The sequence below is a fragment of the Mastigoproctus giganteus genome, chromosome 3 (genome assembly GCF_048544385.1).
Source record: "Mastigoproctus giganteus isolate SK-2022 chromosome 3, ASM4854438v1, whole genome shotgun sequence".
Taxonomy (NCBI): Eukaryota; Metazoa; Arthropoda; class Arachnida; order Uropygi; family Thelyphonidae; genus Mastigoproctus; species Mastigoproctus giganteus.
The window spans coordinates 204,479,810-204,501,096 of record NC_143577.1 but is presented as its reverse complement, the minus strand read 5'-3'; the positions used below and the strand labels follow the sequence as shown (position 1 = coordinate 204,501,096).

The 21,287-nt window shown below is 37.3% G+C and overlaps 1 protein-coding gene across 1 annotated transcript in view; it reads right to left on the bottom strand.

Annotated features, from left to right (window-relative positions):
- Positions 1-21,287, bottom strand: part of baf (barrier to autointegration factor) — a 52,423-nt gene that overhangs the window by 3,262 nt on the left and 27,874 nt on the right. Inside the window, exon 2 of the mRNA XM_090370821.1 lies at positions 3,569-3,719. Coding sequence (XP_090226947.1) covers positions 3,569-3,694 — 126 coding nt within the window. The 5' untranslated portion in view covers positions 3,695-3,719. The remainder of the gene's footprint in view (positions 1-3,568; positions 3,720-21,287) is intronic.

Below are 21,287 nucleotides of genomic sequence, written 5' to 3'. Positions count from 1 at the left end.
GTAGCTTAGTACTGATTTTCGTAGCACCACCAGCTTCAGTTTCTTTAGGCCAACTTTAATACAGTGCTAATTGAAAATTGGTAGCTAAATATAAACTGTGCTAATTTGAGTCTCATGCTAATCGAGGGATTTCTGTTTTTTTTTTTTTAACAATGGTTAGAGTACTTATTAACAATCCTAAGATTGGAGATTATAACCATATCAAATTTACAAAGCCAAAATGCTTTAAGGTCTTTAAATGGAGTTGCCAATCATGAAGAGCAAAAGATAACTCTGAGTCTAAGTGAATCCCTAGAAATTTAACTAAATCAGAAGGAGGGAATATTCATAGTTTAAATCTGAATGTTAAAGCTATCAGAAGAAAAACATAAGGAAATGACAATATGTGTTGATTTTCAATGAAATGTTCTCTCTAAATAACCACTTGTATACCACATGGGGTTTTTAGCAGATATCTTTGGCAGTTTAGCAACCCCTACAGTTTTTTCAAATGACCAACAGTATAACAGAAGACAATTTAAAGAATCATCATTTATAAAAATTTTTGGGGCCAACTCTATAAACAGAAAACCAGGTATAGAATTCAGTCAACAATATTTCAATGTCCTTAAAGGGACAGTAGAAGATTGCAAAAAACAAAGCTCCAGACAAGAAAGATAGCCAGCCATTCCCTTCCCCACGACCATAACGCAACCTAAGAAGTTTTGAGACCAAGACTTAGCTAACCATTATGAAAAAAAAAATCTAACCCAAGGCATATTCGAAAACAACAAGAAATATTAGGCTCTAGGATGACTGACCTGGCAACCTACCTTTGGCCAATTAATAAGGTTGTCAATATTCGGCCCCAGCCCAACAGAGGTATAAATAAGCTGCTAACAGCACCCCTTGACTGAATGAGACTTAGTCATTCAGCAAGACAGGAGGCTGTTAACAGGCAAGCCAGTATCTTATTTACTTTATTTTTATTTTTTTGTATTAAAACTTAAAAATTATGGATAATTGGATGTTTGTAGTAATGTATAAATTAATGTAATGATTTGTTTTTCTGTCCTTCAGTACAGCCAAGTATGGTCTGATGATGGGTTCAGGCAAACAATCTTTAATAATTGTATAGTACATTTATTCAATAAAGCTAAATAAACTAACTGTAAAAAACCCACATGGTATAAGAGTAGTTATTTAGAGAGAATATTTCATGGAAAATTTAAATACTTAGATTTTGTTGAATTCAACAACCTAAATTAGCAAAATATTCCAGAAATAAAATAATTTACATATCTGCCACTGCAGAATGATCAAAAATAAAAATAAGTACAAACTATCTGCACAATATCAGAATTTAAAAAAAGGCAAAAATGAAAAAAAAAAAAAAAAAACCAACAAATGGACCATTTTGTGGAATACTGGTATAAAAAAAAATTAGGGATTCAACATTGAAATACAATTCTCTGTAAAAAATTCAGTAATACAAATAAATTACCTTTAATATAATATTGAAATAAGACAAGGAGATAACTGTTAAGGCAAATGAAATATATCAATAAATACCATGTGCATAAAAAAAACATTCCAATTTTTATACATTAATGAAGCCAAAGGCACCTCCATAGCCAGCTGGGAAGGAGCAGCAGTGTGTAGCAATGCTTCTTGATTAGACCGGGGTTCGAGCCCGTCGCCACCAAATACGGAGGATGCAGAAAGGTCAGGGAATTACCACCGCATATCTCGGAGCAATATGGCCTTAGTTGCCAATGCTCCTAAAAACCAAATAACAAACATGCAATGAAGCCAAATACAAGACATGAAATAGTTGAATATCAGTGTAATCCATGATGTAGGGAATGAAGTTTAGAAGAAACACAATAAGGAATCAATACTTGAAGAACTTTTTTAGAAAATGCAATGAAATGGGATTTTTTCTAAAATCATTTATAGGTATAGGGATAAGCACAATAGGAAAATCTCTTCAATTGCTGAGGAAAATATACTTCCTTCAATGAAGTACTGAATAAAGTAAAGAAAATCAAACTGGGAAAAAGAAAAAAAAAAATTTTCCCCCTGCAGCATAAACTGTTTAATTTTTTCCCCCTTCAAAACCTCCACACAAGGAGGAAGACAACCCACACATGTTCAAATAATTCCCAAATTTGCAAACAGAGCAGATTTCACACCCTTATTCAGACACTCAGTTAAACCCAAGTCAAAAGATGCAATGACATCTAACATCAGAAAATATCCACCTTACCTTAGCCTTTATAGCATTAGCACGAGCCAATGGTAAATGTTGTTGACATTCCTCCAACCAACTGCCTTGTAACATTCTGAAGGCTCTCCATTTAATTTCAAATGAAAGCACTTTAAAACCAAAAACATACAATATAAGAATCACAAAACTTATCACTCACTTGACATGGTATAGGGACCCATGTAAATCATTCATTAAATAAATGACCAGACACCTAACAGAATGATCTGACTGAAAAAAAATTTACCTGAGTTTAAACAGCAACCAGTCACAAATTAGTAAAAATGTGATCTAACCCCAACCCAGCTACTGACAGGAGGGGGAATTAACCGAATATATCAATAACTGAGAAGTCCTCAACTGCTCAACCACAGAAACAGTAAATGTTCTCAGAGAAATTTACACCCTGTATTAAAATCATTTCGCTACTTAAACCTTATCCAAAACCATAATTATTGCAAGAACCCCACTGAATTAATTCATTAAACAATGAATTAATTCAGTGGGGAATTAATTCATTTAAACCCAAACACCTCAAAACAGAATGATAATGATTAAGAACAAATTGTTCCCATACAAATAAAACTCCTCTAAGCCTCCTGCTGATATGGCTACACTGAAATACCTTTATCAAAATTCCTCTTAAGAATAGATACCATTATCTGCAGAAAGCTAGTTTGTGATTGCAAAAAGAAATCATACTGAAGAATATTAATGAAAAACTTACCATTCAACAGAATTCCTTTTCAACATTCAAACTTTTTGATCAAACCTTAGATGTGCACATGCTCACAAAAGGGTTAAAGCTTTAAGGGGTTGAGTAAACTAAATGTTAAATGGAATATTTACTGCTTCTCAGGTAACATCTAACATATGGCATAATTTAACATATGGCATAATTTAAACTGAAAAATAATGAGTGCAGAAATTTATAGCTAAAATAAACTTACACCTAGTGTTGTGAAGGTAGGATGTATAAAAAAATTTAAAGGATTGGATAAATTATTAAAAGGAACAGGAAACTGTGAAAAACTTTTTTTTTTTCAACTTCACTCTAGATCTTGGCATCTGAATATCTTCAACCCCTCAGCCACTAAAATATAGTGTCCAATTGCTTAAAAGTACATATTGCCTTTTGTGTGCTTTTTCTTCTTTATGGGTACTTTTTTTTGTGAAATACTTGAATACTAAGACTAGAACTAAAGTTTTGTTTTGAGTAAACAACTTTCAGTTGCATTTATATTCAATTTACCACTCACATCAAATGTTATAAATTAATTTCAGAATAACTTTATAAATTATATAAAATTATACACTGACCTTGTCAAATCCTTTTGCTTCCAGCCTTTTCCCAAGTACCTCCCCAATTCCAGCAAGATCAGTAACTGCCTTGTCTCCCATTGGTTCTGAGACAAAATTTCTATGTTTTTGTGAAGTGGACGACATTATGAACTATCAGTTCAGCCAACTACTAACAAGAAAATATCAATAACACAATTAATGTCTTGCTTCCCAACATAAACTGACAATCATAAGTGTGATTGCAATTAGGATATATTTTCTACAATTAGTTTAAATTCAGATAAAATAAAATCTAACCTAAAAATCACATTTGTTTTGTTTAATTTATGATTAAATATGCATCTTTGATCTATCAGAGACATTAGTAAGCTAATGTAACTACATGTTTAACATCCAGGTACACTGAATCTGCAAGTAATAGTATTGGAATAATAATAATGGCAAATAATGCAAGAAAGCAGGCTTATATAACATGACAAAAAAAAAAAAAAAACCCACACACTTCATCCATCCACTTCCACAACAACAGATGGAAACCTGTTCCAATAATCAACCACCCACTAGCTGAAAGCAAACTTCTGAATATCTATCCTGCAACCATCCTTCCTCAACTTGAATTCATACCCCCTCGTGTGTAGTTCCAGAAAGTGGAAGAATGCCATTAATACGCAGCTTACTCAATCCATTCAAGGATTTAAGCGCCTCAATTGGATCTCCCCACAGCTGCCTAGTCACAAAACACTGCAATCTGCAGAACTGAAGCCTTTAGTCTTCAGTTCTACACGCTCAAGCAAATCTATATCCTTCCTAAAATGAGGCCTCCAGACCTCATTTTAGGAAGAATGTAGATTTGCTTGAGCGTGTACAGAGAAGGGCAACAAGATTGGTGAGGGGAATGAAGGGATCCTCTTACCAAGAGAGGCTTAAGTTCTGCAAATTGCAGTGGCTGGAGACTAGGCACCTGTGCAGTGATCTGATTGAGGTGTATAAGGCCTTGAATGGGTTGAGCATGCTGAATTCTGATGGGATCCTTCCACTTGTTCAGATTACAAACCTAAGGGGGCATAAATTCAAATTAAGAAAGGACAGATGTAGAATAGATGTGCGGAAATTTGCCTTTAGCCAGCAGGTGGTTAATTGCTGGAACAAACTTCCATCTGTCGTGGAAGTTGATAGGTTGGATAAATTTAAGGAGGAACTGGACAGGCATTTGGAGGGAATGGTGTGAATTTTTTTTTTTTTTTTTTTTGGCTGATGCTGCATAAGCTCATACACTTGCTTTCTTGCATCACATGCCACTACTACTACTTTCTAGGTAAGAGCACCCTTTTATTCCCTTCACCAGTCTGGTTGCCCTTCTCTGTGCATCCTGAAGTGAGCCCTCCAGATCTGCATGCAGTACTCAAGATGTGGCCTTACCATGGGATAATCACTTCCTTATCCCTGCTAGAAGAGTTTGTTATATCATTGACAAATCTCCATGAACTGTCCTGGCAGCATGTCTGTGCTGCTCAGAGAATTGTCTGACTACACATTTACCCCTAGGTCGTTTTCTTTCTCCGCTGTCCTACATGTAGTACCACACAATCGATAAGTTACTCTGAGGTTACTGCTACCCATATGCAGTACCCTGCATTTGTCAAGGTACTGCATATGCCATACCTTGAACTGCCATTTCTCAGCCCAGTGACCTAATTTTTCTAGATTTTGTTGCAGTAGCTCACCCTGATGACTTGTTAACCACCCTGCCAACCTTTGTATCATCTGTAAACTTAAGACATTAAACCTGATATACCTTCATCAATATCATTGAGTAATATTGAAAACAATAGGTCCAACACTGAAACCTGGGGAACTCCACTATTAACATTAGTTCATAAAGGGCAGTGCCCCATTGATAACCACTCTGTCTACCACCACTTTGCATATTAGAGGCTTGAAGTGGTGAAACCCATGTTTAGTCTCTAGAGCAAAGTTTCCGGCATCCCCCTCTCCCCATACTTCTCCTTCAACCCATGCACTGTACTAAGTGCCATATGTTTTGATACCTTTCGTGTTTGGGGATTTCATAAAAAAAAAAAAACTTAACCATCCCTTTATCCATAGCAAAAACTTGCCATTAATGCAGCAGTATGAAAAGCCTTCCTGAAATCAAGGTATATGATATAAAAATTGTTTTTTTTTTGCATCCAGTTAGCATTAGCAGAGGCATCTGATGCAAGAAAGCAAGCCTATGCAGCATCAGCCAAAAAAAAAATAAATAAATAAAAAAACCCACTTCCACTTCACCCCTCTGTTCGTTCAAAATACCAGTCCAGCTAAGCCTTAAACTTATTTAGGCTATCAATTTCCACGACAAGGGATGGAAGTCTGTTCCACCAACCAACCACCCGCTGGCTAAAGGCAAATTTCCGCACGTCTATCCTACATCTGTCTTTCCTCAATTTGAATTTATGCCCTCTCAGGTGATTATTCTGAGAGAGAGGAAGGATCCCATCATCATTGAGCATGCTCAAACCATTCAAGGCTTTATACACCTCTATCAGATCACCTCGCTGGTGCCTAGTCTCCAGACACTGTAATTTGCAAAACTTAAGCCTTTCTTCGTAAGAGCACCCCTCTGTTCCATTCACTAATCTTGTTGCCCTTCTCTGTACTCGTTCCAGCAGCTCTTACATCCTTCTTGAAATGAGGCCTCCAGACCTGTATACAGTACTCTAGGTGTGGCCTGACCATTGCCTTATACAAGGGAATAATCACCTCCTTATCCCTGCTAGAAAAATTCCTATATATCATTGACAATACACCATGAGCTACTCTTGCAGCCCGTCTGCACTGCTCAGAGAACTTCATATCTGCCTGCACAACCACCCCCAGGTCCCTTTCATTCTCTACCACTGTCAGTGTAGTACCACAGAGTTGATACGTTGCCCTGGGGTTGCTGTTTCCCATGTGTAGTACTTTACATTTGTCAATGTTAAATTTCATTTGCCACCTCTCAGCCCATCTGCTCAACCTTTCCAGATTCTGTTGCAGCAGCACAATGTCAGTAGTGTCCTTGACAACCCTGCCTACCTTTGTATCGTCTGCAAACTTTGACATTAAGCTTGATATACCATCATCAATATCATTTATGAATACAGAAAACAATAATGGACTGAGCCCCTGAGGGACTCCACTAATAACATTAGTCCACGACGAGCAGTGTCCATTGATTACCACTCTGTCTTCTCCCCCTCACACCCCTTTATCCACAGCAGCAATTTGCCTCCAATGTCACACTGCTCCAATTTGTGCAGCAGTCTTCCATGTGCAACAGTATCAAAAGCCTTTCTAAGATCCAAGTATATAATATCAAAGTTATTCCCTGCATCCAGTTCCTTTGTGATTGCATCATAGTATCCAATCAAATTGGTCATGCAAGACTTCCCCTTAACAAAACCATGCTGTGTCTGAGCTATAACTGAAGTCTTGTCTAGATGATCCTGCAGTGCTTCTTTAACCAGTGCCTCCATTAATTTTCCTGGAACAGAACTCACAGGTCTATAATTACTTGTGTCAGCCTTTGATCCTCCGTTGTGAATTGGGGTCACATTTGCACATCTCCAGTCTGTGGGTACCTCCCCTGAGTCCAAGGAAGCTCTCATAATTATGGCTAAGGGTTTGCTTACTTCCTTTGCTGCCTCCTTTAATATAACTGGATAGATCCCATCCACCCCGGGTGCCTTTCTTGTGTTTATCTTCAACAGTTTCTCCTCCACTTTACTCCCAGTTATTTCAAGATTCTGTAGCTTACTGCTAGAGTTGAATACACCTCTGGCTTTCCCCTCGCTAAATAACTCCTCATGTGTGAATGTCAATGCAAAATATTCATTTAGTTTGTTAGCTACCTGAGCAGGATCCTCAAGAGTTGACCCATCGATATCAAGTGGACCAATCTGATTCATCCCCTTCCTTTTAGAGTTTACATAAGTAAAGAACTCCTTGCTGTTTTTCTTTGCATCCCTTGCCAAAGACTTCTCGTAATCTGCCTTCGCCTGCCTAACCTCCTTTGTAACTTGGTTACAGATCAACTTGTATCTATCATAGGCTTCTGTGTCATGTGTTAATTTGTATTTATCCCATGCATGTTTCTTCTCTGCCATATGCCTAATCAGTTCATCTGACATCCATTTAGGCCTAAACCTTGAACAATATTTCTTAGTTGGTATGTAAAGCCTAGTAGCTTCCAAGATAAGTTCTTTGAATGCTTCCCATTTTGCATTTGCTATTGGTAACATCATCAGTTGGTCCCACTGTATAGAATTTAAATACTGTCTCAGTCCATCGTAGTTGCCTTTACAAAAGCAATAACTCTTCCCTTTACCCCTAATGGTAGTTACCTCTTTGAGTAAATCCCACTTCAGCACACTGTGATCACTGCCACCTAGTGGTTCATTTATCTGCAGATTCTTAATGCATGAAGAATCACTGCTGATAATCAAATCAAGAGTATTCCTCCCTGTAGTTGCCTCCCAAACATGCTGATGTAGAAAACAATCATCCAATAAATCCACAAAAGCCTTGCTAGTGTGTGTGACCAGCCCCCAAATTCCAGTCAATATCTGGGAAATTAAAATCTCCCATTATAAGACTCTCTGATTTACTGGCCCACTCTATTTCCCTGTACAGTTTCTTATTATATTCATCAGAGTCATTAGGCCTATAGCACACTCCTACTCTCAATTTTGATCTCCCAATGCTTATGTCGCACCAAACTGACTCGACACTGCACTGTCCAGCGATGTCCACTGGCTTCACTTCCTTGGATTTTATGTATTTCTTAACTAATAGCATAACCCCTCCTCCCTTCCTATCCAGTCTATCCTTTCTGTAGACGTTGTACTCCCCAAATTCCAGTTCTGCATTCCTTATATCTGTGTGACACCACGTCTCTGATATCCCAACAATATCTGCCTTTGATGTTTTGAGCAATACCTCAAATTCATCAAATTTATTTACTAAACTCCTAGCATTGGTGTACACGCAAGTATACATGCACCTATTTCTATTCTTAGCTACCCTAACACAACCCGTGTGTTAATTGTACCGCAATGACTCCCAGCAGTCTCTGAAATATCCTGCATCTTGTTTTTCAGGCTTCTGCTCATACCAATAGAAGCAGTGCAAGAATCTCTTTCACCTCTGCTAGTGGCTGCTGTTAATCTATTCGTCTTTGTCTCCCCCCAAGCTCGCAGTTTTCCAACCCACCTAACACTGCCAGTTACTTGGTCACTACATCACAATAAAATATCAGATTGATTAGACAAGACTGCTCCTTAACAAATCCATGCTGATTGCAGTATAATTGCTTGCCTGTCCAGACAGTCATGCTTTCTTTAACCAATGACTCCATTATTCTCCTTAGAACAGATACAAAACTTGACAGGTCTAATTACTCATGTCACATTTTGATCCCCCCTTTATGAATTGGCACATCTCCAGTCCACAGGGACCTCCTCTGAATCTAAGAATGCTCTCATAATCATGGCTAAGGGTTTACTTACCTCCTCTAATATAATTGGATAGATTCCATCCACCTCAGGTGCCTTTTTTATGTCCATTTTACAATTTCTCCTCCAATTACCTATCAGTTATCACAGTCATTTAGCTCCTTGTTAGAGTCTGATAAACTTCTTTAGAGAAGGGAAGGCCAGAATTTTTCATGTGTGGATATGCAGATGCAAAATACCTATTCAAACTGTCTGCAACCTGAGCAGGGTTATTAACAGTTAACCCCTTGACACCAAGTTCTCCAATGTGATTCAACTCATTTCTACTGTTAGTATAAGCATTGAATCTTTTTGCTGTTTTTCTTTCAATTTATCAAATAGCATTTAAATTTATTATGCCATTGTACTTATTTTTCCCCCACCATCAAAGTTAGCACAAGGAAAATCATTTATTTACAATCAATTTATCATTTTCATATAACTGAAAACTCAGACCAAGTTTTCAATATTGAAAGATATTTTTAAATGAATGTCAAATTTATTTTTATTAAATAAAAATTACCTATGAAGTCTTATAACAAATAAAACATCTATAACCACTGGTTAAAATAAGTTTAGTTATAAAATTACACCGAATCTGTAAGTAATTTACTGTGAATAAGAGCAACATACACTGCAGCCCTGTTGTGCTTTGAATGTATAAAACTTTCCTTTTAAGGATATTTTCCAACACCAGGTATTAATATCAACTGACTTGTGATTCAACCATACTAAAAAGTTCCCAAATTTATTGAATATAAAAAATGCACTGTTACAACAAATAAAACTATTGCCACAGCCACCTACAATTATTCTGAAATAAAGTAAGTTTATTCCCAAGAAATTGACAACCATGTTCCATGGCTGGCCAAACTACTTAAATATACATATGTATACACATATATATATATAAAAAAAAACATCAACTAAAATTTTAAAAATAAAGATGCTCAAATAATACACAAGAATGTTAATGTAGTATTAGAAAAGGGGGAAAGAAGAGACTTTGATGTGTAGCAGCGAGAGATGTATACTACCATTACTCATCCCCTTAAAGGCTTCTACACACCCCAATCAGAACCTTGCCACCCCCCCCTGACATTAAGTTCTTTTGCACACAAGCCACCGTAGCTGGACGGCCTCCGTAGCCAAGTGGGCAGGAGCGGGAGTGCAGTAGCATACGCTCTTTGAGTAAACCGGGGTTCAAGCCCCTGACTGCTGAATACGGTCGATCTGCCAACCCGCACTGGACCAGTGTGGCAGATTATGGTTCATTTCCCTCAGCATGAATTGTTGAGGAGGCTTCCATCCTGCAGTGGGTTGATAATGGCTGCACTTTACTTTTTTTTTTTTTATGCAAGTAAGAAAACAAGTTAAGTTATATAGTGATGATTACAGATTTGATTTTTTTTTTTTTTTTTTCACAACCCATCAACCAATGCAAGGAGAACTGTTCAGAATCCAAGTGCACAGGCTCCTTAGGCCCCAAGCACACACACCTACATTTGAAAAATCAGCAAAAAATAATTCAAACTTGTCCATTGCTCGATACCATCTTTATTTTCAATCTTTTGTGAATACTTTAACTTGAAATTAAAACTCCATTGAAACCAATCTTCAAGTGAAATGCAAATTGAAAAACTAGTCCACTTCAACCAATGCATGCAACTGTATGCAAGCATGCCAATAACAGGAGTGCCCATTACGTGAAACATGTGCATCAGTGATTCCAGACAATACTTCAATGTCACAAAGCCAGTTTGCTATCAATAACTGTATGAGATTATTATTATCCATATGGTGCAAGGAAGCCTAAAGCTTATGCTGCACCAGCCAAAAAAAAATTTTCTGAATTACCCTGTGAGTGAGAGAGAGAGAGAGAGAGAGAGAGAGAGAGAGAGAGAGAGAGAGAGAGAGAGAGAGAGAGAGAGAGAGAGAGAGAGAATCACCAAGGAAAAGAAGAATTATGATAGCCAGCTCATGACTCTGGGTGTGCCAAGCTCATACTCACCAGATGTGAGCTCCTGAGATGCCACATAACGTGGCATATAATTAAGTTTAATTGTAATTCAGGAATTTTTCTTAATTGTGCAATAATTAAGAAATTGGTGGAATTTTCATGGAGGAATCAAAGAAAACATTTTCAAAAACAGCTATTAGGAGTTTCAGCTGTGTGAACAGAGTAGATGAAGAGCATGGACAAATTACCAAAATATTGTCTGGGGTCTTCTCAACCCTGCATGGCTGACTCTAAATTAAATTAATAAATTATTATTTTTTTATTTTTTGTAAAATTAAGTGTACTGGTTCAGTTATTTTTATGTAACATTCTAAATATGCATGCTATGAAAAGCAGCAGAATATAGGCAAAAAGAGTAATTACAGAACAGGATTGCTTCCATGTAATAAAAAATGCCTCAAACACTCAGCTGTCCAAGAAACTGGGCAGTACACCCAAGAATCACATGACAACCCCCAACAATGCAGGATAGATAGAATAAGTATGTCTGACAGGTGCAAAAGTTTGTTGTAAAGCAGCTATCATCTTTTAAAAGGTAAAAGGTTAACAAATGATATTGAGTGATATACAGAGTAGGAGATCTGAGGATTTACTCAAGTAAAGGGCAATGTTGAAAAAAAAGCTGCAGTTAGGACTGAAATTGAAGCGTCTGTAATTCTGCCCTGATGTGACAGGAAGGAGTACATGATCAGAGCCTTGTCAATCAATTCAGCCATGGAGACTGTGCAAGGAACATGGGGTAAACTTTTTCTCAGAGTGGTCTGTACTTATTAATAGGAGAGCCTGTTTTTACAGGGAAGAGATACACTTAGAATAGAAGAGGTTCAAGAATATTTGCTGATGCAAGGCAAATTTATGAGGATTGGGAAAACTGCTAGCTTTCCCAATTAGGGACTGCTAATTGTGCTGCTAATAGAGGACTGCTAGCTGTCCTCCTTTTCAGGAGGAGGACAGACTACTAGATTAACAGCAGTTGTAGGCAGAGGTGAAAGTGATCCTTGCACTGCTTATACTGGGATGTGCAGCAACCTGGAAAGCAAGGTGTCAGGGATTACATCTGCTGGGGATCCTCATGAAATGAGCACATACATGGACTGTTAAGATTACTAAGAGAAGGAACAAGTGCATGTATATTTGCATGTCCACTAATGTCAGGAGTACAGCAAACAATTTTGATGAATTTGAAGTACAGGTTAAGTCATCAAACATAGACATTGTAGGGATATTACAGACATTATGACAATCAGACATACGGGATGTGGACTTTGAATTTGGTGGGTACAATATGCACAGAAAGGACGTTTAGGTTTGGCCAGCTTTTAAACATTAGCTCAACTTCGTTGTACACTGTACTGATACGGAACACTCTAAAATGGCTAGATGTAGTATTAATATGTGTGTGTGTGTGTGTGTGTGTGTGCGTGCACGCTGTTTATGTTGAATCTGTCCACTTAGCTACCAGGAAACCACATTCACCACGAAAGGTGGTGCAGTTCCCTGGTATCTATCCTTGCCATGAAGAGGCAAGGCTGTGTACTGCATCATTAGGTATCTATGTGAGAAGGGAGTGAAATAGATGGTATATTAATCTTTTTTAGGGATAGTCAGTGCAGCAAAAGCCTAGGGCTTCCATATACTATATGGTTAATATAATAACAAAAATAAGGGAAAATCCTAGTAAGGCCCAAAGTCAATATCACTAGCAAAAAAAAAAAAAAAAAACTCTGCACGAGGTGAAACTAGTGCTACACAAAAAAATAAAATAAAATAAAATAAATAAACCATCCAAGCCAGGACCAGCAGGCATATAGTGAACATACAGAAAAGACTGCAAGAAGAAGGGGAGAGGGATTATGCTCTTGTTTAAGCAGCACTTAGATTCTACAATAGTGCATAGATTTGACAAAGGTGGCTGGGTCAATGGCAAGTCTGTTCAGCATGAAATCAGCAGTGGGAAAACAAATGAGTAGGAGTGTAAATCAGAATGTCTTATAATGGGCGACACTTTCCAAACACTGGCTGGAACTTGTGGGTTAGTCACTCACACTAGTAATTTCCTGGATGGTTGTTATCTATCAATGATATTAATGAAGGTATATCAGGCTTAATGTCAAAGTTTGCAGATGATACAAAGGTTGGCAGGGTTGTTAATGACAGTAATAGCAGTGTGCTACTGCAACAGGATCTAGATAATTGGGGCAGATGGGCTAAGAAGTGGCAACTGAAGTTTAACCTTGACAAATACAAAGTACTGCATATGGGTAGAAGTAACCCCAGAGAAACATACTAACTGTGTGGTACTACACTTAAGGTGGTAGAAAATGAAAAAAGACCTGGGAGTACTTGTGCAGTCAGATATGAAGTTTTCTGAGCAATGCAGATAGGCTGCCAGGGCAGGTCAATGATATATAGGAATTTTGCTAGCAGGGAAAAGAAGGTGATTGTCCCTCTGTATAACGCAATGGTCAGGCCACACCTTGAGTACTGCATACAGGTCTGGAGGCCTCATTTTAGGAAGAATGTAGATTTGCTTGAGCATGTACAGAGAAGGGCAACAAGATTTGTGAGAGGAATGAAGGGATCCTCTTACCAAGAGAGGCTTAAGTGCTGCAAATTGCAGTGGCTGGAGACTAGGCACCTGCGCAGTGATCTGATTGAGGTGTATAAGGCCTTGAATGGGTTGAGCACGCTGAATTCTGATGAGATCCTTCCACTTGTTCACATTGCGAAACTAAGGGGGGCATAAATTCAAATTAAGAAAGGACAGATGAGGAATAGATGTGCGGAAATTTACCTTTAGCCAGCGGGTGGTTAATTGCTGGAACAAACTTCCATCTGTTGTTGTGGAAGTTAATAGGCTGAATAAATTTAAGGAGTAATGGGACAGGCATTTGGAGGGAATGGTGAGATTTTTTTTTTTTTTTATTTTTGGCTGATGCTGCATAAGATCATACACTTGCTTTCTTGCATCACATGCCACTACTACTACTACTACAACATCAGCATATTAGCAAAGCAATGAGAGAAAGCATCAATATTGATCTGATTATCAACAGTGACTGCTGATAATCAGATTTAGGAATCTCCATACAAAGCTACCACTAGGTGCCACATGATCACAGTGCAATGATATATGGGATCTACTTAACTCAATGTTAGGGAGTAACCCAACAAGTAACCTTTGAAAATAATATTCCCACATTAATTGTTTAATTAATGATAAAATTAAAAATTATTTCTACCTTCCTAAATACAGCCAAACTTGATTGAAATAGCATTTTTAGTGATTTAGTTTATAAAACGTTGTTTTCATAAACAAGTTTTAAGTGAGAACCTGTCCATGACCTGCCACCATTGCATCTATTTGGTTTTTTTTGTTTGAACAGTAGCATGGCACTGGACAAGTTCAGATGTGCTTAAGGTTTCTCATTACTTGTTTTTCTTCTCCCACTATAGTTCAATAAATCTCTGGTCTTACCATAGTTTTTGAAAGATTTATTTTTTTTCCACAGGGTAAAAAACGATAACTATTCCTTCCAAATGGCCACCGCACTGCAAAAACAAGGTAATTTCAAATTTCACATGCTGTGAAGCATGCCAAATTTGAAATAAATTTAGAAATAAACCTGAAACCACAATTAATAGTATCAAATATAAGCTTTTTTAATAATTATATACCTAATAAGCAAAAATATATACTTTTAAAATTTTACATACTTAATGGTCATTTAAACTGGAAAATAGAAGAGGGTAAAGGACTGACTGATGTATCTATCTTAATGTTTAAAACATTTTAGAAGTATCAGCAAATTTTTTTTAAAAGCAAAAGATGTAAAACATTAGAATGTTTTAAAATTATTTTTTTATTAAAATTTAAAAGTACATACAATAAGTACTCCAATTCATTAAGATAAGATAACCATAGTACTCTTTAAGAAGAATACAAAAAAATCCAAAATATTTTCCAAAAATATAAAAGATGGGCCTGTCAGTTGACATCCCCAATTTTTTCTACATTTTAGGGTGTCATCACTGCCAAATTAAAGCTATAAGTACCATCACACGTAAAGGGAAGGGGTTTTGTTTTCAAAGGCAACTACAATGATCTGACAGTTATCTATTCAGTGAGACTAACTGCAAATTTAAATAGGTAGCATTCACATAAGTCATAGAAGCCACTAAGATTTTAATAACAACTAAGGGGTATTTTTTAAGGTTTAGACCCAAGTGGATGTCAGATGAACTGATGAGACTAGCAACAGAGAAGAAAAATAAACGGAATGATTATAAACCCCAGGGGCTCACATCTGATGAGTATGAGCTTGGCACACCCAGGGTCCTGAGCTGGATATCATCATTCTCCCTTCTTTTTCTTGGTGATTTCGCTCTCTCTCTCTCTCTCTCTCTCATTTTTTTTGGCTGGTGCAGCATAAGCCTGTCTTCCTTGCACCATATGGCTAATATTAATAATAATAATAAATTAGCAGAAGACACAGAAACCTATAGCAAGTACAAACCTGTTCACAACTGACATTCGGGGGGCAGGGTGGGTGACAGGTTAAGTCTAGCTGAGAATACAAAGCTGCACAAGAATTTTGCTTATATTAACACAGGAAGAAAATGGAAAAACCACATCGGTTCAATACATATGAATGGCATAACTACTGCTGATACTGTTCAGGCTGCTGATAAGCTAAAATAGTTTAGCATCTACATCTATATTCAACTGCAAAGAATATTTTTAGGGCTGAGAATAATAAGTACAAAGAGTTGCAATGGGGAGCTGGATGAATTTGTGAAAAATGTGCATGAAAAATTGAAGCCAAAAGTACATAGGGCACTTGAGACTGATGAGATCTATCCAATTATATTAAAAGAAGCAACGATAAGGGGCAAAAAACCCTTAGCCATAATTATGAGCACATCCTTGGATTCGGGGAAGATCCCTATGGATTGGAGGAGTGCAAATGTCTCCAATTTGCAAAAAGGTAATGAAACAGTGGAAAAAGTAATTACAGGGCTGTAAGATTGTTTTATTTCAGAGAAAATAATGGAGTCACCAATAAAATAAGAAAAGCTGATCCATCTAGAGGAGGAATAGTTATAGAGTAATTGGAGCATGGATTTCTTCAGAGATGATTTTCTCTGATCAATCTAATTAGTTACTATAATGTGATAACAAAGGAATAGGATACTAAAAATAAGTGTCACATCATATTACTAAGATTTCAGAAAAGCTCTTAATTCTGTTCCCCATTAGGAATGTGGCATTATGGGAGCAATTACTATTGATAAATGAGTTAACCATAGTTCAAGTCATTGCTAAATATGGTACAGTTCTTGTATTCTGGTTATCTTGTAAGCCCCTAACTCTAATGTAGACATTCCAGAGAATAAAACAGAAAATTACTTTAAATCACAAAGGGCAACTGAATTACTAATTTTTGAAGTTTAAAAGAAGCCAATGCAAGGATCTGATGGACAAGCATCCTTCTTTAAACCTGTGAACCACTGAAACTCATGAAATGACATGGAATTTCAAGAATGCTGTATTAGCAATAGTAGAGGGAAATGATGCAAGAAAGCAAGCTTATATAGCATGAACAAACAAAAAAAAAAAAAAAAAAACATTTCACCTATACATTCAACTCCAATGATTTATGTAGTTATTCCTTGAATTTATTAAGCTATCAACTTCCACAACAACAGATGGAAGTTTGCTCCAACATTAAACACATCACCTTGCAGGTGCGTAGCCTCCGGACACTGTAATTTGAAGAACTGATGCCTTTCTTGGAAAGAACACCCCATTAATGCACTCACTGATCATTGCCCTTCTTGGTACTTGTTTCAGCAGCTCTACATCCTTCCTAAAATGAGGCCTCCAGACCTTTATGCAGCACTCAAGATGTGGCCTGACCATTGCTTGATACAACAGGATAATCACCTTATTCCATCAACAAAACCCCATCAGCTGTCCTGGCACCTGTCTACACAGCTCAGAGAACTTTATATCTGACTGCACAAGTACAACACAGTTAACAAGTTTCTGGAATTTGTGCAGTCAGATATAATCAGACTATCCATATCTGCTTATTTGCATCTGTAAATTTTAAATTTCAACTGGCATTTCTTAGTGCATCTGCATAACTTTTCTAGATCCTGTTGCAGTAGTTTCTCAATAATTTCTGGAGGCCTCCAGAAATCGAGAATTTTTGCACCCTTTTTTTTTTTTTTTTTTTTTAAATCAACACGCGTTTTCTTTATTCCTCAGTAATGAACAAAATGCCTTTCGATGTTCTCATTTTTCTCTTATTAGAATTAATTTTTAACACATCTGTTAGATTCCAATAAGAATTAATAAAAAAAAATCAATAAATTAAGTTTTTTTCCTCTCTTATCAGGAAAAATTATGGTATTATCGGGAAGCAGGACTTGAAGTTCTAAATTGGGGCAATCCCAGCCATACAGGACAGTTAGCCATCCTGTGTTCACACAAATAAGTTTCTTAGGGATCGGGTTGCCAGAAGTCAATTACAGGGAGCTAAACAATTTTGTGATAAGAATAGAATTAAAGAAATTGCTAAAACTAAACATAAGGTGCCTAGAACAGATGGGTTCTATCCAATTATATTAAGAGAGGAAACAAAAGTCAGAAAACTTTTAGCCATATTTATGAGAGCATCCTTTGATTCAGGGAGGTCACACAAGCTCAGTGTTATCTGATTTTGGAAACTAGTCTGTGGGACATTTTCACATATCACCAATAACACCCACACTACTGCATGGAACATTTATAGGCATGGCAATAATAAGAAATAAACATTATCCAAACACAAAATCGTTTAAATAATATCAATACTTGACTTTTGCAAGTGAAAATTTTTAATAACAGTGGATTCTGGTTATTTGGGCCACTGGTTAATCGGGGCAGCCGTTTATTTGGGGCAAATCTTAAAAAACAGAAACCAATCGAGAAAATAGCCCGGGTTTACTTTGCTTAATTGGGACAGCATGCCATTTAATCGGGGCAGGAGACTGCAGCACTGGAGATTACACTACGATCGTCTCCGACGATACCACGTGGTTCGGTCAAAATTCTGGAGGTCACAACCATAAAACAATTAGCAGTTACCTGTTTATTGGGCTTTTCTGTTAGTGAAATCTAACATAAACGGACAGTAAACTCGATCTTACTGAATTTGCGATAATACTGACAGCTGGAATTCTGTGGGTTATTATGGCAAAATGTGTTTACACTTCCATGAAATCTTCAATCATATAAAAAAATTAATTTTCAGATCTTCTTTTCATTCCTATTTTTAAAGCTTTGTAACTCGTTACTCCGTTCTCACTTGTGCATATTGTGTTACTTGCAATTTGTGTGTGCCGTGTGTTCTTTGTTATTGATTGCTTATCTTTTTTACTGTTTGTTTTAAATTTTAACTCCCACCCACAAATGTCAGTGAACAGAAATAAATAAATAAATAAATAAATAAATAAATAAATAAATAAATCTTTATTTGTCCTACCAAAACTAAAATATAGGTATACATTGGTAAGAGACAAAATTCCCTTCACAGCAGAAAATGCCAGGGGGTTACCATAAAATGTGAATAAAAGAATGTTTAAAATATACAAGAAAGGTTAAATATACACGAACAGATGAAATATAAACTGCATTACTCATCACTGCATTTCTGTCTAGAGTCCTGGCAATTGTAATACAATTTCATCTTAACATCACATCCACTGAATCAACTTGTGCGAGATATACATTATTCAGTTGCGTACAGACAGTTCTTGACAGAAATTCACACAACTACTAGGCAACAGTAGCCTCAGCAAACCACACTGCAGTTTGTTTTCTATATTTCGAATCTTCTATGCGCCTTAGTAGGTCAATTACGATATGTGTTAGGAACTGAATTGATTCTAACGCACTGGCAGATATAAACCTGTCGGCCATCTTCAGTCTGCTGGTCTTCATTCTCAAGGATTTTGTACCTCTTAATGCAGATGGCGGGATGTGCTACTCACAAAGCTGCCAGAAGCATGGTGATGATATCATGCCAGTCAACATTTTGATTGTAGTTATTAATAGTTTCCAGGCAATGGTGTCTGGTAAACGCTGCAGTTTAAGCTGCTCAGAGAACTACATGGTTCTTAACTGTTGAGGGAGATGGTGCTTATGGTTTGCCCACCTCAGCAGCCAGAATTTGCTCGTATATATTCTCCTAATGTGGGTAGGGGTAGCTGACGCCCACAATTCTGCACCATACAAAATGGCCGAATACATTGTGGTTCTTAAATATCGTGGGGTTGTTGTAGTCTGTTTCATGTGCAAGAGGTGCTGTTTTGTTGCCCAACATAAGTAGTTCATTTTCTTTACAATCAGGTCAATATGAGACTTGAACGTAAGTTTAGTATCAAAAGTTTCTCCCAGATCTCTATGCGTCTCAACAACTGGGATAGGTTTGCCATTAAGTTTCAGGTCTACGAGCATAGGTGATTTTTTGAGCGAGTACACCATGATTACAGTCTTCTATGGATTTAGTGCCAAGCCAAATTTGTCTAAGTATACGAATAAGTTCAGAAGCGTATGTTTGCCAGGGGCAAAGGTTGATGACGTTGTAGAGCGGATATCATCTTTTAAGGGCACAAAAGGTGATATAGTTGTACACGTTGGCACTAATGATATTAAGAGTAGGAGACCAGCGGAATTACTTAGCAAGTACAGGTCACTGTTGAAAAAAAGCCGTGAATTAGGGTTGAACTTGAAAGTGTCTGCAATTCTGCCCAGACACGATAGAAGGGAGTATATGATGAGAGCCTTGTCGATCAATTCGGCCCTGGAGGGATTGTGCAAGGCTCAAGGGGTAGAATTTTTTTCAGCCTGGACTGTACTTGTTAACAGGAGAGATTGCTTCTACAGGGATGGGATACACTTAAATAGAAAGGGTGCAAGAATTTTTGCTGATGCTGTCGAGGCAGTGTTAGGTGGGTCGGAAAACTGCTAGTTGGGGGGGATACAAGGACTAATAGATTAACAGTAGCCACTGGCAGAGGTGGAAGTGATTCTTGCACTGCTTCTATTCAAATGAGCAGAAGTCTGAAAAACAAGATGCAGGATATTTCAGAGACTGCTGGTAGTCATTGCGTTACAAGTAAACACATGGGTTGTGTTAGGGTAGCTAAGAATAGAAACAGGTGCATGTATACCTGCGTGTACACCAATGCTAGGAGTTTGGTAAATAAATTTGATGAATTTGAGGTATTGCTCAAAACATCAAAGGCAGATATTGTTGGGATATCAGAGACGTGGTGTCACGCAGATGTAGGTAATGCGGAACTGGAATTTGGGGAATACAATGTATATAGAAAGGATAGACAGGACAGGAGGGGAGGGGAGGAGGGGTTATGCTATTAATTAAGAAACACATAAAGTCAAAGGAAGTGAAGCCAGTTGACATCGATGGACAGGGCAGGGCAGTGTCGAGTCAGTTTGGTGTGACATAAGCATAGGGAAATCAAAATTGAGAGTAGGAGTGTGCTATAGGCCTAATGACTCTGATGAGTATAATAATATATTGTACAGGGAAATAGAGTGGGCCAGTAAATCAGAGAGTCTTATAATGGGGGATTTTAATTTCCCAGATATTGACTGGAATTTGTGGGTTGGTCACTCGCACACTAGCAAGGCTTTTGTGGATTTATTGGATGACTGTTTTCTACATCAGCATGTTCGTGAGGCAACAAGAGGGAGCAATACTCTTGATCTGATTATCAGTAGTGATTCTTCATGCATTAAGAACCTGCAGATAAATGAACCACTAGGTGGCAGTGATCACAGTGTGTTGAAGTGGGATTTACTCAAGGAGGTAACTACCATCAGAGGTAAAGGGAAGGGTTTTTGTTTTCGTAAAGGCGACTATGATGGTCTGAGACAGTATTTAAATTCTATACAGTGGGACCAACTGATGATGTTACCAACAGCAAACTCAAAATGGGAAGCATTCAAGGAACTAATCTTGGTGGCTACCAGGCTTTACATACCAACTAAGAAATATTGTTCAAGGTTTAGGCCTAAATGGTTGTCAGATGGACTAATGAGACATGTGGCAGAGAAGAAAAATGCATGGGATACATACAAATTAATGGGTGACATGGAAGCCTATGATAGATA